The sequence below is a fragment of the Oncorhynchus keta genome, chromosome 24 (assembly GCF_023373465.1).
Source record: "Oncorhynchus keta strain PuntledgeMale-10-30-2019 chromosome 24, Oket_V2, whole genome shotgun sequence".
NCBI classification, from domain to species: domain Eukaryota; kingdom Metazoa; phylum Chordata; class Actinopteri; order Salmoniformes; family Salmonidae; genus Oncorhynchus; species Oncorhynchus keta.
Window position 1 is genome coordinate 15841058 of NC_068444.1, and position 17217 is coordinate 15858274.

At 41.0% G+C, this 17217-nt stretch overlaps 1 protein-coding gene across 1 annotated transcript in view; it reads right to left on the reverse strand.

Moving 5' to 3' along the window:
* Positions 1–17217, reverse strand: part of LOC118402753 (CUB and sushi domain-containing protein 1-like) — a 439121-nt gene that overhangs the window by 256136 nt on the left and 165768 nt on the right. The window contains exon 3 of the mRNA XM_035800963.1: positions 348–460. Coding sequence (XP_035656856.1) covers positions 348–460 — 113 coding nt within the window. The remainder of the gene's footprint in view (positions 1–347; positions 461–17217) is intronic.

The following is a 17217-nucleotide window of genomic DNA, read 5'->3' on the forward strand; positions in this document are numbered from 1 at the left end:
CATATGAAATGCACCCCGCTCTCTGAAAGCATATTAATATGCTGATTTTGAGACACCGATTCATGAATTACCCTATAATACAATAATAACATAGTCATTTATATATTTTATTTTCAGGATCTGTGGCCCATGGGGGAATCAAACAAATTACTCTGGCACAGCAATCACAATCCACCGCCAACTTAGCCATTGAAATAACTCAATATAGAATAGAAAAACAAGTCAATAGTTAGACAATTACCATTTTGTTAACACAAATATTTTTTAACCCTTTTTGTTAACCCCTCTCTTACATCAATTCAGCCAGGTTTTTAATTGGAGAAATAATCAATAATAATAGGTCTTACCTTCATAAATTGCTTTAAATCCTTGTGCACTCACAGCAAAATCTGTTGTGAACCAAAGGGCCATTATTGACCCTGTGCTCACAATAGGTGACGGCAACATGAAGCCAGATAACCTGCAAAGAGAGAAATGTTACATTACATTTAGTAATTGTTATCAAATAATTAAGTACTTTGCATTATTGTTAGTGGTCTCAGATTTGTACTGTGGTCATGTCGCAAATGTGAACTGTTTTCATAGAAAGACAGTTTTCAGAAAATGAAACAAAATGCTTTACACTCAGCAGAAAAGGCAATGACATCAGGCACACAATAACAGGGAACAAGAACAGAAGGACCATAGCATTGCTAGACCGGTTCAAGGACCCTTTAGCAAAAGACCCAGCCTTCACTGGGATCAAACACAAGCACATTCTGATGAGATCGTGTCACAGAAACAGTGTAGAAATAAATCCAACTGATTTTCCCTGGACGCTTACATCTCTAGTGTCCACATTCAATTATAGATAAAGCTTCACAAAATGTGTATAACTGCGTGTGGGGCACTCACAACTTTTTATTTCCTAGAGCCAGTACCGACTGGTCAGATTCTTCTTCCAAATGGCCGTCCGGTACTTGTTGTACCGACCCGTTAATGCACATGCCAAGATAATTAGGCTGCCAAAAATAAGTAGAGTGAAAGTAGCTAATGTTGCTAATTTAGCTAATGTAGCTAACTTCTAACAATCCAAAAAGTGTTACTGAACAGAGTACCAATCAAATACATAATATATTCTCGATAATAAGACATTATTGTTGATTTGTGACAATAAGATTTAGGTACAAACACCTAGCCTATAATCTTCGTTCAATCCATCAAGCTAAGAGTTGTAAAGTCTGTAAAAAACATGGTAGTACAGCCCTAATCCATCACGTCTATCCAATAATCATTTCACAGAAGGAGGCTTTTAATCCTTTCTCAATGACAACCATTCTCAAGGCTGATATGAATCATACTAGTCAATGAAATTAAACACTTACCATAGATATTTCCTAGCTACCAATGGCATCCCTCATCTTCTAGTGTAGCATGTTCCCAGAATGTTGTATGCAGTTCTTGTTTCCACTAGAGTATATGCTCTGTCATGCCTTTTTTATATATATATATATATACACTACCATTCAAAAGTTTGGAGTCACTTAGAAATGTACTTGTTTTTGTCCATTAAAATAACATCAAATTGATCCGAAATACAGTGTAGACATTGTTAATGTTGTAAATGACTATTGTAGCTGGAAACGGCTGATTTTTATGGAATGTCTACATAGTCGTACGGAGGCCCAATATCAGCAACCATCACTCCTGTGTTCCAATGGCACTTGTGTTAGCTAATCCAAGTTTATCATATTAAAGGCTAATTGATCATTAGTAAACCCTTTTGCAATTATGTTGGCACAGCTGAAAACTGTTGTGCTGATTAAGGAAGCAATAAAACTGGCCTCCTTTAGACTAGTTAAGGATCTGGAGCATCAGCATTTGTGAGTTCGATTACAGGCTCAAAATAGTACCCGCAAAACACCAGTCTCAGCATCAACAAGCAACCCCAAACCTTTGAACGGTAGTGTATATTCTTTTTTTAACCAATTTTCTCCCCAATTGGTAGTTACAGTTTTGTCCCATCACTGCAACTCCCGTACGGACTCGGGAGAGGCGAAGGTCGAGAGCCATGCTTTCTCCAAAACACAACACTGCCAAGTCACACTGATTCTTGACACACTGCTCGCTTAACCCAGAATCCAGACACACCATCCAACTGGCAACCGTGCATGTGCCTGGCTCACCAAACAAGTCGCTAGAGCGCGATGGGACAAGGACATCCCAGCCAGCAAACCCTCCCCTAACCCTGATGACGCTGGGCCAATTGTGCGCCGCCTCATGGGTCTCCTGGGCGCAGCCGGCTGCGAGACAGCCCGGGATCGAACCCGTATTTGTAGTGATGCCTTGTAGTGCCCTAAACCTCTGTGCCACATGGAAGATGCCTGGCAAGTCTTTGATGAAGCATTCATTTTCCCATATTGTTATGTCCCCCCCCCCCGCTGTAATGTTTACCACTAATGGTTTGATTCCCTCACCTGTGAGACATACTTTATGTTTTCCACAGCTACTAAAAATGCCATAGCCTCTGTTAGCTCACCAATGGCTGTCCACACACAGGCTATTACCGGGTAAAATAGATTGACAGGTAATATGACTCAATCCCTTAAATGCCACACTATTTAATATATGCAACATGAGCCACCCAGTCTTCATTACCCAGTCTCTAATCCAAACAATCAAACTAATTCAGACACAGGCGTCCGCGCCATAAACATGTTTCAAGCTTTGCTTGTGGAGCACGACAGGTAGGTAGCCTAGCAGTTAACAGCATTGGGCCAGTAACCAAAAGGTTGCTGGTTTAAATCCCTGAGCTGACAAGGTGAAAAATCTGTTGATGTGTTCTTGATTGAGCAAGGCACTTAACCCTTGTCGCTCCATATCAGAGCGTCTGCTAAATGACTAAAATATCAAATGAGTACGGAAGACCAACAATGTGTTAAACGGTTTACACTGAGGATGATCGTGTGGACATCTGAGATGTCCTTGTGAAAACCTCTGACAATAACATTGGTTTCAAGCCTTTGTTAACTTATCTAGGTATTCTCTACATAAAATGTCAGTGTATTCTGTCAACGATACGTGTATGTCCTTATTTAAATATTGACAACACTATTTGTTCAAATGAAGGGATACCACCCTAAACAGCTTCAACTCCAGCTTCAGCTCCATCTATGCACCCTTCATTCAATTAGAATAGGCTCCTTATCCTTGCTTGACATTGAATGATTGTTTTGGTTAACTTTCAGTTCCTCTTCGCGAATCACTTGAAAAGTTGTCTAAGTGTCAAAATGCATGAAATAAGTGGTTTCTCCGTCACCTCAAAGGCGAGACCCTTGAGTAAATGCAGCACTTGTTCACAGATGAAAACTCCTGATTAGCAGCTGCACTGACAACAGATCTGAAAAGAGAATTCTTATTGACGCTGCCATGGCCACATCACCATACTTTGGAAGCACACAATTAATTAGATGGTAATTGTTGTTATATGGATCATCTTTGAATAAGCACACCGGAACTGAGGACTAGGAGGACATATTCAGGACATTCTCTTTAGTTTGCCAATCAGTCTTAACGGAGAAGGGGAGTAGCGAAAAAATAGTAGCGAAGTAATGATAACAGTAAGAATAATGCCAGGGTCTGGTCACAGAGATTGTGTTAGGGGTTAGTGGTCCACCATCACTCCATTTCAAATGGAGCAGTGGCAGATTGAAAGCATTGTTTTCTTAGAATCAACAGACTGTTGGATCACGGCTTAACAGAACCTTTCTGCAAGTAGAGACAGTTACGGGGTTGAAGCACTTAGATGCATGTTGTCAGCTTTCGCTCTTGGGTAATACAACCTCCTCATCAAGTACAAAGAACCAAGTACAATAACTACTGGTACATTGCTAACATTCACAAATGGTTAACGAACATAAACTTGTGTCAATGGAGTTCTTAGAGGCTGGATGCTGTATAGCATGGTCAACGGATGTATATACCATTGTTGGCCAATACCATTGTACCTACAGTTGGATAGATTGAGTTATTAATTACAAACAGCGCTATGGCCTGATTTGCCAGTTCATCATTTCAAAATGAACTTGGGCTTCTAAGTAATCCATTTAGGACTTTTGGAGTGGATGTATTTTTGCAGTTTGCAAACAGATGCCAGATTGGTGCTGAAAGGCTATAGTGTCACTGAGCTCTCGTGCCAGTCAGATTATTTTATTAGAGTCCACAACAGAGCTAGTCCCGTGTAGCTCAGTTGGTAGAGCATGGTGCTTGCAACGCCAGGGTTGTGGGTTTGATTCCTGCGGGGGACCAGTATGAAAAGAAAGTATGAAAATGTTTGCTCTGGATGAGAGCTTCTGCTAAATGATGTTAATGTAAACTGTGAAGCTGCTACTCTAAGGTGGTCAGTACAGTGTGCATTAGCTCAGAGAGAACATGGGACTTGGCTCCATTTGAAATGACTGAGCTGGCCTTTCTCTTCACTGACAGAAGATTCATTCACCTTTAAGACTTCTATCGATCCCTTTAATTAGAATTTCTAAAGTATTTTCAGAAGTATAGCAATATATTCTTCACAGATTATCTAACGTCCTTGTTTGATAATTAATTAATTTGTTAAAACCTATACTTAAGTTTACAGGCTTACACATAGTTAGTTCCGGGTTTTATACATCCTCTCTACTGATCACTGTGGCCATGCGTCTTTAAAGGAAAAAAGGTACAGAAGTCCAAAGATCATACATCCTCGCTCTTGTCTCGTTAGGCTCAGATTCTTGAGCTGAATAATAAAATAAACGTGGAGTAACTAAGTGATCAGTTAGTCATGCACACAACTGTGTCCAATTACTTCAAACTTTCTTAGAACTCCCTCCCTTTTAAAGTGGCTTGATCTGGAGCTTGATTGCAATGTATCTCAATGGACTCCATGTAAAAGAACAATGCATTGTGTGGAATAAAGTCAGGCAGCTCTGAAATTACCTTTATATTCTATGATGGGGGTTCCTAGAAATGAGAGCTGCATGCATAATTGCACTGGTGAACACTGATTATTAGATTATGATAGCTGAACTCTGAATGTCTATCTTACAAGTCTTCAGTGGTGTATTTTAAGTGAATGGTGAGGCCTTTTCAAGGTATGCACTTTTTCATTTCCAGTGTTTGCCATGTTATTATCATGCTGTATAAAATTGTGTTTTAATGAAATCACTCTGATTGATGTGTTGATGAAGAATCAAATATGTAGATTTATAAGAGACTTGCCATTAAATATTTCAAAACCATTGACCAATAACCTCTTGAATTCACCAGGAATTCTCTTGCCACCCACACATCTATTCAAGAAGGACCTTCATCAGGGAATTAAAGAGAGAAAGTTCACTGAGACTAATGCCGTCAGAAAGACAAGTCTCATAATGAAAAAAATACTCTGATTATCAAGTGTCTGAGAAATCAGTTCCGCTTAGGCTTTGCCGTTCGACTCTTTAAATTCCTCAAAGCATTCTTTAAAGTCAATTTGTCTCGAGTGTAATACCTCTGTGGGGGCCACAAAGAAGTAGCTACAATGTCAAGCCTTTTGTTTCAGTTCAAGGTAAGGAAAGCAGTGCAGTTCCCTCGACCCTATTCATATTGCCAGGTATCACTTCAAGAGTGTTCCATAAGGGCAGCTTCGCCTTGCAAAGAATATCCTTGGCTCTCTTAGAAGAGGTTTAGTTTTCTGGCTTTAGGAAGCTCTAGACTGAACAATAACAGTCATAGAAATAAGTATATTGCGATTTCATATTGCGAAGATTCATGTTGCAGGAATTCTCAGTACTGGGTTATTCTGTTTTCTTATTCACATGGTACTATAGAACTGTTCTCTTAATCTTTCTGCAGCCTGGTATGTGAATAGAGGCATCTCAGTAGTCCACAATGTGTTCACACCTCAGTCACAGACACAGCAGCTGATTATAGATTTTCAACCAAGTGTTTTGTTCGAGTATTTTTATTAATTTTATTTCAAAATTCAGATTTTGAGATGAACCGGAGAAAAAGCTTAGTTGACAGAGACAGCTGCTTTGGATTCAGAACTTAATCTAACAGGGAAATCAACAACTTTACATCATTAAACATAATCATCAGCCAGGCAAAAGTCATTCATAAAAGTACAATGAAATCTAAGTAATTTCCTTCTGTGTTTCGAAACGCTCAAACTGTATTACATCAGCTGCAAGGTGCATTACATCAGCTGCAAGGTGTATTACATCAGCTGCAAGGTGTATTACATCAGCTGCAAGGTGTATTACATCAGCTGCAAGGGGTATTACATCAGCTGCAAGGTGTATTACATCAGCTGCAAGGTGTATTACATCAGCTGCAAGGTGTATTACATCAGCTGCAAGGGGTATTACATCAGCTGCAAGGTGCATTACATCAGCTGCAAGGTATATTACATCAGCTGCAAGGTGTATTACATCAGCTGCAAGGTGTATAACATCAGCTGCAAGGTGTATTACATCAGCTGCAAGGGGTATTACATCCGCTGCAAGGTGCATTACATCAGCTGCAAGGTATATTACATCAGCTGCAAGGGGTATTACATCAGCTGCAAGGTGTATTACATCAGCTGCAAGGTGTATTACATCAGCTGCAAGGGGTATTACATCAGCTGCAAGGGGTATTACATCAGCTGCAATTACATCAGCTGCAAGGTGCATTACATCAGCTGCGAGGTGTATAACATCAGCTGCAAGGTGTATTACATCAGCTGCGAGGGGTATTACATCAGCTGCAAGGTATATTACATCAGCTGCAAGGTGTATTACATCAGCTGCAAGGTGTATTACATCAGCTGCAAGGTGTATTACATCAGCTGCAAGGTGTATTACATCAGCTGCAAGGTGTATTACATCAGCTGCAAGGTGTATTACATCAGCTGCAAGGTGCATTACATCAGCTGCAAGGTGTATTACATCAGCTGCAAGGTGTATTACATCAGCTGCAAGGTGTATTACATCAGCTGCAAGGTGTATTACATCAGCTGCAAGGTGTATTACATCAGCTGCAAGGGGTATTACATCAGCTGCAAGGTGTATTACATCAGCTGCAAGGTGTATTACATCAGCTGCAAGGTGTATTACATCAGCTGCAAGGTGTATTACATCAGCTCCAAGGTGTATTACATCAGCTGCAAGGTGCATTACATCAGCTGCAAGGGGTATTACATCAGCTCCAAGAGGTATGACATCAGCTGCAATGTGTATGGAAACAACAATAGACAAAACAATCAATAACTACGTTTGATTGCAGTTAATATATGTTTTGCCACACAATGGACTCACAAGTGTCTTAGAAATACACCCCAATATACAGAATAGTGAATCATGAAATGGACACCAGCTGTACACTCTTAGAAAAAAGGGTTCCAAAAGGGTTCTTTGGCTATCCCCATATAGGAGAATCTTTTTGGTTCCAGGTTCCCTTTTTTTTTTTGGTTCCCTTTTTGATTCAACATAGAACCCAAAAGGGTTCTAGCTGCAACCAAATAATGTTCTAGATAGCACTTTTTTTCTAAGAGTGTACCATTTTTGTCATCCTGCAAAAAGATGAGCACACCATTAGAGCCCACCAATGGTGTAGTCAACATATATTGGTATATCTATCACATGGCTCAGCAAGCCTCTCCTTTACTCACAGTACAAGCGCATCAATCATAGGAGTCAAACACAAAATCTGTTCTCTGTTACAGAATTAAATTCCCTGACAGTACTCTCTACACCCCCCAGCACTGATACACTGTTATTTGGGTTGTTAACTGGATTCGTTCTGACATTCTGGATTTCTTGTTTCTTGTTTTTTATTATTATTTGTGTACTTGTTTGAAAAGTTTCCTGCACTGTTAGAAGCATTTCACTGCACCCGCTATAACATATGCTAAACTGGGTACTCGACCAATAAACTTGGATTTGATCCGTGACTTCTGATACATACCAATACAAAGGAATGATAGTGTGATACAGATGTAGGATCTTAATTTGATCACTCTGTTGTTGCAGAAAACTTGTAGTGTATTCAAGGTTTAAAAAGGCTTTGTAATTTCAACCCCTACAAAATGTCCATTGGTTATAACCCACACAATATTTCACATGTCCTGTTGCTTTTCCTGTTGTGAGAAACTGTTCAAAATATGATCCAACATCTGTATCTTGGATGATTGTTTCTCAATGATAAGAATGACTGATAGCAAGAACTTCAGCATATTGAGAAATAGTCATAACATTGTTGTCTGTCTGTCTGTCTGTCTGTCTGTCTGTCTGTCTGTCTGTCTGTCTGTCTGTCTGTCTGTCTGTCTGTCTGTCTGTCTGTCTGTCTGTCTGTCTGTCTGTCTGCCTGTCTGCCTGCCTGCCTGTCTGTCTGTCTGTCTGTCTGTCTGTCTGTCTGCCTGTCTGTCTGTCTGTCTGCCTGCCTGCCTGTCTGCCTGCCTGCCTGCCTGCCTGCCTGCCTGTCTGTCTGTCTGCCTGCCTGTCTGTCGGTCTGCATAAGCTACTGCTCCAAGCTATTTTCATAAAAATCTAAAGTAGGGCAAGAGAATATTCACATGATGCCACCCACTCACGCACAACCTGAAAAATACAATAAATAAAATAGTCTCTGTGGGGATGAAATGCATTATTTGACAAACCATTATCAAAAACAATATTGTATTCTGTACTAATAGAGCACTGTTCTTCAGTTGTCTGTCAATCCAAAAAGTCACTAATGCCATGACATGTGGGGAATAGTAGTGTCCATAGGAAGAGTTGAAATGTGATTTATCTTTTCTTGCTCACAAACACTTGGCCTGGCCAGAGCCTCTTGGTAAACATGAACACCGAAATGCATACATTAGTGATATGTCTGAAAGGCACATAGAATTATTTAAATTGGCATGATGTATGATGGCCTACCTTTTATTGACAAGATAGTCGACTGACCGCAAAGGCGGAAGGCATGCAAGAGGAGGTAAGACAGGCGTGAATGAGAGGGCAGATACGCGTGTGAACAATAGACACAACTCCGACATAAAATATTATATCAGTGCATTTGTAACATCGACACTGTCTCTCATAGACATCCAAACAAAAAATGCCCACTTGGTCTGCTTATCGCTGTTTTCTCGCAATGACAGATTTTGGGTGGAGTTAATCCTCTCGCTTCGCCTCTTCCTCTCTGGCACATGTCAACAGAGAGGAAGAGGCGAAATGAGAGGGATAACTGGGCCCAAAATCTATCTTGTCCAGCAGGTGCCGTTTTCCATTATTTTCGCTCACCAAGCGAGGAGTTTTTGTATGGAGGTCAATGAGAGTGTTGAATTTGGTCAACAAAAAATGTTACGGCTTATTTTCTTAGTGAGGCTTATTTGATCTAATAGAAGTTTAGTAATGATTAGGTTGTTACGAGTGTCCTCATATAAGTAGGACACGTGACATCCCGGCAATTTTGAGAAAAAACTATTCATATCGGAGTTGTGCCTAGTTTTCACTAGTTACCCACACCCATAAAGTCATAAACCCCACCTTTCAAATCAAATCAAATCAAATGGTATTTGTCAACATGTGCCGAATACAACAGGTGAAAATGCAGTGAAATGCTTACTTACAAGCCCTTAATCAACAATATAGTTTTAAGAAAAAGTTAAGAAAAATACTAAAATAAATAAATAAATAAATGTAACAAATAATGAAAGAGCAGCAGTAAAATAACAATAGCGAGGCTAAATACAGGAGGTACCGGTACAGAGTCAATGTGCGGGGGCACCGGTTAGTCGAGGTAATTGAGGTAATATGTACATATTTGTAGAATTATTAAATGACTATGCATAGATAATAACAGAGAGTAGGGCCTTCTTTAAGGGCCTTGCCTGGTGTAGAGGTCCTGGATGGCAGGAAGCTTGGCCCCAGTGATGTACTGGGCCGCACGCACTACCCTCTGTACTGCCTTGGGGTCGCAGGCCGAGCAGTTGACATACAGGGCATTGATGCAACCAGACAGGATGCTCTCGATTGTGCAGCTGTAGAACCTTTTGAGGATCTGAGGACCCATGCCAAATCTTGGTGTGCTTGGACCATGTCAGTTTGTTGGTGATGTGGACGCCAAGGAACTTAAAGCTCCCAACCTGTTCCACTACAGCCCCGTCGATGAGAATGGGGGCATGCTCGGTCCTCCTTTTCTAGTAGTCCACAATCATCTCCTTTTTCTTGATGGTGGTGAGGGAGAGGTTGTTGTCCTGGCACCACACGATCATGTCTCTGATTTCTTCCTTCAAGGGTGTCTCATTGTTGTCAGTGATCAGGCCTACCACTGTTGTGTGATCGTAAAACTTAATGACGGTGTTGGAGTCGTGCCTGGCCGTGCAGTCATGAGTGAACAGGGAGTACAGGAGGGGAGTGAACACACACCCCTGAAGGGCCCCCGTGTTGAGGATCAGCGTGGCGGATGTGTTGTTACCTAACCTTACCACCTGGGGGCGGCCCGTCATGAAGTCCAGGATCCCAGGGTCCTTAGCTTAGTGATGAGCGTTGAGGGCATTATCGTTGAACGCTGAGCTGTAGTCAATGAATAGCATTCTCACATACTGTAGGTGTTCCTTTTGTCCAGGTGTGAAAGGGCAGTGTGGAGTGCAATAGAGATTGCACCATCTGTGGATCTGTTGGGGCGGTATGCAAATTTAAGTGGGTCTAGGCAGGTTCCCTTAGTGTTATTAGACACAGGGACTATGGTGGCCTGCATGAAACATGTTGGTATTACAGACTCAGACAGGGAGACAATTTATCTTTCTTAAAATGCGACTTAAACTTAACCATAACCTTTATTACACTGCTAAACGTATGCCTAACCCTAACCTGAAATGAAGACCAAAAAGCACATTTTGGATTTTCATACATTGTTACGATACATAGCCAATTTTGACTTTGTGTCTGCTGAAACTAGTTGAAACCATTGTGCCTGCCTGTTGTTCAACCGTGTATCTGCCTTCTCATTGGCTAGAAAGGTCCCACTTGATCTTGCCTCCTCCCGACTGCCTTCCATTTTTGAAGACATTTATTTTCATCGTTAGAGCGGCCACTGGAGTATCTGGTCAATATAATGTTTCATCTGTGATTTCCAGCAGCATGTCCACCTGTGAATTGGGTTTCCCTGTCTGTACAACTTACAGTAGGTGTGTATTATGCAAGCTGAGCACATCATATGAAACGATACAGCTGTTGTTGGCATTGTCAAAATAATACCCATTATCTATACTGTCAAATTAAATTAAGCTTAATCACTCTAAACCTATACGCATGGACATGAAGACAGCAAGGGCTATTCCTGAATGCTCAACTTGAAACTCAAGGTCTCTGTGGCTCATTTTGGGGGGAAAGATTATGGAAAGCTTAAAATTGCATAAACTAATGAAGATGACAAGTTGATTAATTAAAGCATGAGGCAAAATAAGTCCAGCATTTGTCTCTGCATGATGCTACACTGGTCACAGGAGCTGTTCAAACAAAGTGGGGTAATTTTCATATTTCAAAAGCATTCAACTCAAAAATATTAATGTAGGAACGCCAGGGAAGGTTTTATGAAGATGACTGTGCAGGCACTCTTATTTGAACATGTGAAACACATTTTGTATATGAAAGAGATCAAATGCCCTAAGAAGTTGGATTAATGGACAGGTTAATGCATAGGGAGATATAAAGAGTGAGAGAGAAATAGATAGAAAGAGGAAGAGTGAGAGAGAGAAAGGCAGAGAGAGAGGCAGCGAGAGAGTGATGAGAGAGACAGCGAGAGGAAGGGAGAGAGAGAGAGAGAGAGAGGAGAGAGGCAGAGAGAGAGAGTGACAGAGAGAGGAAGAGAAAGGCAGAGGCAGAGAGAGAGATGAGAGACAGTGAGAGGAAGAGAAAGAGAGAGAGAGAGAGAGAGAGAGAGAGAGAGAGAGAGAGAGAGAGAGAGAGAGAGAGAGAGAGAGACAGAGAGAGACAGAGAGAGACAGAGAGAAGGAGAGTGACAGAGAGAAGGAGAGTGACAGAGAGAGGAAAAGGAAGATTTCATGTGATGAAATAAATAATCTCATGGTAAAACAGATAACAAGCACTGTCCCTCGTTTTAAGGTCAACCCAGTCATGTGAACTGAACTTTTGTTTTAATATGATGAAACCATTCCTTACATTTTTTTTTCTAAAGGAACATCTAATAGTCAAATCATAGTATAAAAGCAGGTGAGTTACTTCAACTCTTTGTGGCCATTTTCTGGTGTTTTCTGGTGGAAAACTGAGTAGGTCGAGCATAATAGGTCAACCCTGTTACCCAGAGATAGACAGCAGTGGAGGCTGTTGAGGGGAGAACGGCTCATAATATTGGCTGGAAAGGAGCGAATGGAATGGCATCAAACACATGGAAACCATGTGTTTGATGTATTTGATACCATTCCACGAGCCCATCCTCCCCAATTAAGGTGCTACCAACCTCCTCTGATAGACTGGATAGGATTGGGGAACACTATGCAAATAGAGTTTGTAACAATATTTACAAGCCTGCAACATTAAATAATTGGAAAATAACCATAAATATATTTCATTATGACAACCCTAGCAATCCCTTCGCTACGTTGTCTCAACAAAATCGACTTTTCCTGTCATTAAAGGGACAAATGTGTGTTCTCAAGGGCACACACTTCCATTAGTGTGGTTATTGCAGCAATATCCTCCATCTTTGCAAATTTCACTCAACTGCAGGGCTCAAAGAAACTTAACTGATCATGGCCTAGGGTGGTCTAGCAGTCTAAGCTGCCTCTGGAGGACATGTACTACGTGCCACTGCCAGCATGGGTTTGAATCCTCTTTCACTCTTACCTTTTACCTCTGTCTCTCCTATTCAATAAAAATACAATATAGTTTAAAAAATATTTTCCAAATTAAGAAATGTACCTGCTCGTCGAACATCTCATTCCAAAACCATGGGCATTGTTATGGAGTTGGTCCCCTCTTTTTGCTGCTATAACAACAGATCCACTCTTCTAGGAAAGCTTTCCACTAGATGTTGGAACATTGCTGCGGAGACTTCCATTCAGCCACAAGAACAATCGTGAGGATGGACACTGATGTTGGGCGACTAGGCCTGGCTCTCAGTTGCCATTCTAATTCATCCCAAAGGTGTTCGATGGGGTGAGGTCAGGGCTCTGTGCAGGTTTCCCTTCCCTTTAACTAAGGAATCATGAAAACCAGCCCCAGAACATTATTCCTCCTCCACCAAACTTTACAGTTGGCACTATGCATTGGGGCAGGTAGCATAATCCTGGCATCCGCCAAACCCAGATTTGTCCATCGGACTGCCAGGTGGTGAAGTGTGATTCATCACTCCAGAGAATGCGTTTTTCACTGCTCCAGAGTCCACAGGTGGCGAGCTTTACACCACACCAGCCGATGCTTGGAATTGCGCATGGGGATCTTATGCTTGTGTGCTGCTGCTCGGCCCTGGAAACCCATTTCATGAAGCTCCGGACAAACAGTTATTTTGCTGACGTTGCTTCCAGAGTCCGTTTGGAACTCGGTAGTGAGTGTTGCAACCAAGGACAGACGATTTTTACATGCTACGCGCTTCGGCGGTCCTGTTCTGTGAACTTGTGTGGCCTACCACTTAGCGGCTGAGCTGGTGCTGCGCCTAGACATTTCCACTTCACAAAAACACCACTTACAGTTGACCGCGGCAGCTTTAGCAGGGCAGAAATATGACAAACTTACTTGTTGGAAAGGTGGCATGCTATGACAGTGCCATGTTGAAAGTCACTGAGCTCTTCGATGTTTGTCTATGGAGATTGCATGACTGTGAGCTCGATTTGATTCACCTGTCAGCAAAGGGTGGGGCTGAAATAGCCGGATCCACTAATTTGAAGGCGTGCATACATAATTAGTGTATAATTATATGGTGTCATCCCACTGGGTGTTTTACAGCCATCAGCAACAGAGTGACAAAGATAACCATTTAATGTCCACATACTTTTGTATATATTGTGTACATCACTCCAGTGATCATACTTGAGTGCAAGATGGCATAAAACCATGATATCAACATGACCCTCACAGATAATATCATTCCCAATGCATCTTTGAAATGCCTTAATAACAGAGAGACTGCTTCCCCCTTTATCCCATAGAGTGTTATACAATAATCTAACAGAATATTTAGCACAAGCATATGATTCTGAATTTTTGTGGTTTGCATTTTTGTCTGAATTACAAAAAGAAAGTAGGTGAAGCATTATCTCGGCAGCCCAGTTACCAGCTTTGATTGAATTTAGACCCACTGTCACTTGATCACGTAGAATACATTAACCAGCACAATAGGAACAATCATATGTGTCGAATATGCCTGTTAAAACCTGGTTGTTAATCCAAGTAATCCTGATATGCATACAGCAGCAGTTCTGAGAAACATCCCATATTCCATTTTATGTTAAAAAAAAACATTTTTAAAAGACAGGGGAAATAGAGAGAGAAAAAAGGCACTTGTCTTTCGCCTGTAGCATTGACTGCTTATAATGTACGTGCTACTATTGTGAAATGTTGTTGTCTCACCTAGCTATTATTATTTATTAATAATAAGTTGTATCAACTTTAATATTGCAGATAGATTGTAGCTTCCATCAATGTAATTTTCTGCATAATTTCCAATCATAATTCTTTGGTAAATATATATACAGTGCCTTCAGAATGTATTCAGACCCCTTGACTTTTTTCATGTTACAGCCTTATTCTAAAATTGATCAAATTAAAAAAATTCCTCATCAATCTACACACAATACCCCATGATGACAAAGCGAAGACAGGTTTTTAGAAATGTGTATTGTTTTATGTAAAAAATAAAAAATAAAACAACCGCTACACTATGTGGTGGACGCGCACACTGCACTGCACATACACAGAAGGAGAATTCTCATTGCCTCTTCAGAAAGTTGCAGGAAATACCAACCACTGATACATTCTGATAAACTTGCAAAAATGTATTAATTTTCAATGCATTTAGTTAATTCCCTACTAAGATCAATAAAAATGGTGTATTGTTGAATTCCATTTTTTATGTCTGGATTGTGTGATTCCGTCAGCGTTCTCCGCATAGCAGATTTTATAGGGCCCTACAGGTGCTTAAAAAAAGGGCACCTCCCACGCAGGCTGAGGAGTGAGTTTCACAGATCTGCTACATTCACCCCCCAAACTCACAGCACAGTGTTGAGCTGAGCACAACTGCAGATCACTTGGCACCATTGAAAAGAACATCACGCTGCTTGCTTAGCGAGTACCGCTTCCCACTGATCCGGCTTATACAGTACCAAGGCTGGAACTCAGGACCACTGCCTCGCAAACAGACATAACCGCTCTCCTAAAGCGTCTTATCTGTCGAGCCACCAAAAACCTAGCTATTCGCCAATGCAAGGGGGGACACTTCAAGCTCAGGAGTGAGTTTCACAGATCCCCATCTGGTACATAATTTAAGGTGCAGTACTTCGCTTCCTCTGAAACTATAAATCCATCCATGGTACCATTAATCACTGAGGTTAGAGTGAGTTCAAGTGGCATGTATTGATACTGGATGAACAAGCCTGTGTGTACACATTGAGCTACACTGGATCATGTTTGAAATTAGGCCATCTTTCAGAGCCTGCCTTCTTTTTATATTATATGCAGTGTACAACCAACAGATCAATTGTGTTGGATATCTAACTGGATAGGGATGGTCAAGAGTTCTCACTGTGCCAGTAAATCCATTCATTTTCTGCATTGAAATAGGGGTTGACAATCAGCACATTACTCAGTTGAAATGTGGCGTTGTACTGAAAGACTACAGTCTTGTACTTTTTGTACTTCATCATTAATTGCTGGTTCATCCTCTGCCTCTGTCTTTGACTTACCCCAGGGGCCTTGGCATCTATATAGCAACTATTCACTTTCAATTATTAGAGAAAAGCAATTATTGGCCAAAATAAAAGGAAGTAGTCTCATTCAAGCATAAAATTTATTCTAGCAGCCTTTTAATATAAGATTAAAGACCTGTGATCACATTTGCATGGTGAGCATAAACATCTATCATGATCATGGTTTAATAGTCGTTTGCTCACCAAAACCTATTACAATAACTCCCGTTTGAAAGGTTCCGTTTGAAAACTCCCTTTCTTCAAGGGATGGCTAATTAGTCTGTAATTTTAACTGTATTGAGTTGGTGCAAACATTTGCATAAGTCCTAAAGTGCAGTTTCTCATACCCGGTCCTCCAGTACCGACAGTTAATATTTTTGTTGGAGCCGCAGACAAGCACACCTGATTCTACTTGTCAGCTAATCATGTCCTTGACGAGTTGAATCAGGTGTTTTTGTCTGGGGATACAGCAAATACAGATAAAGACGGAAGTTTACATACACCTTAGACAAGTACATTTAAACTCAGTTTTTCACAATTCCTGACATTTAATCCTAGTAAAAATTCCCTGTCTTGGGTCAGTTAGGATCACCACTTTAGTTTAAGAATGTGAAATGTCAGAATAATAGTAGAGATAATGATTTATTTCAGCTTTTACTTCTTTCATCACATTCCCAGTGGGTCAGAAGTTTACATACACTCAATTAGTATTTGGCAGCATTGTCTTTAAATGGTTTAACTTGGGTCAAACGTTTCGGGTAGGCTTCCACACGCTTCCCACAATAAGTTGGGTGAATTTTGTCCCATTCCTCCTGACAGTGCTGATGTAACTGAGTCAGGTTTGTAGGCCTCCTTGCTCGCACACGCTTTTTCACGCTTTTTCAGTCCTGCCCACAAATGTTCTATAGGATTGAGGTCAGGGCTTTGTGATGGCCACTCCAATACCTTGACTTTGTTGACCTTAAGCCATTTTACCACAACTTTGGAAGTATGCTTAGGGTCATTGTCCATTTGGAAGACCCATGTGCAACCAAGCTTTTAACTTCCTGACTGATGTTGCTTCAATATATCCACATAATTTTCGATTCCTCGTGATGCCATCTATTTTGTGAAGTGTTCCAGGCCCTCGTGCAGCAAAGCATCCCAACAACATGATGCTGCCACCCCCGTGCTTCACGGTTGGGATGGTGGTCTTCGGCTTGCAAGCCTCCCCCTTTTGCCTCCAAACATAACGATGGTCATTATGGCCAAACAGTTCTATTTTTGTTTCATCAGACCAGAGAACATTTTTCCAAAAAGTACAATCTCTATCCCCATGTGCAGTTGCTATC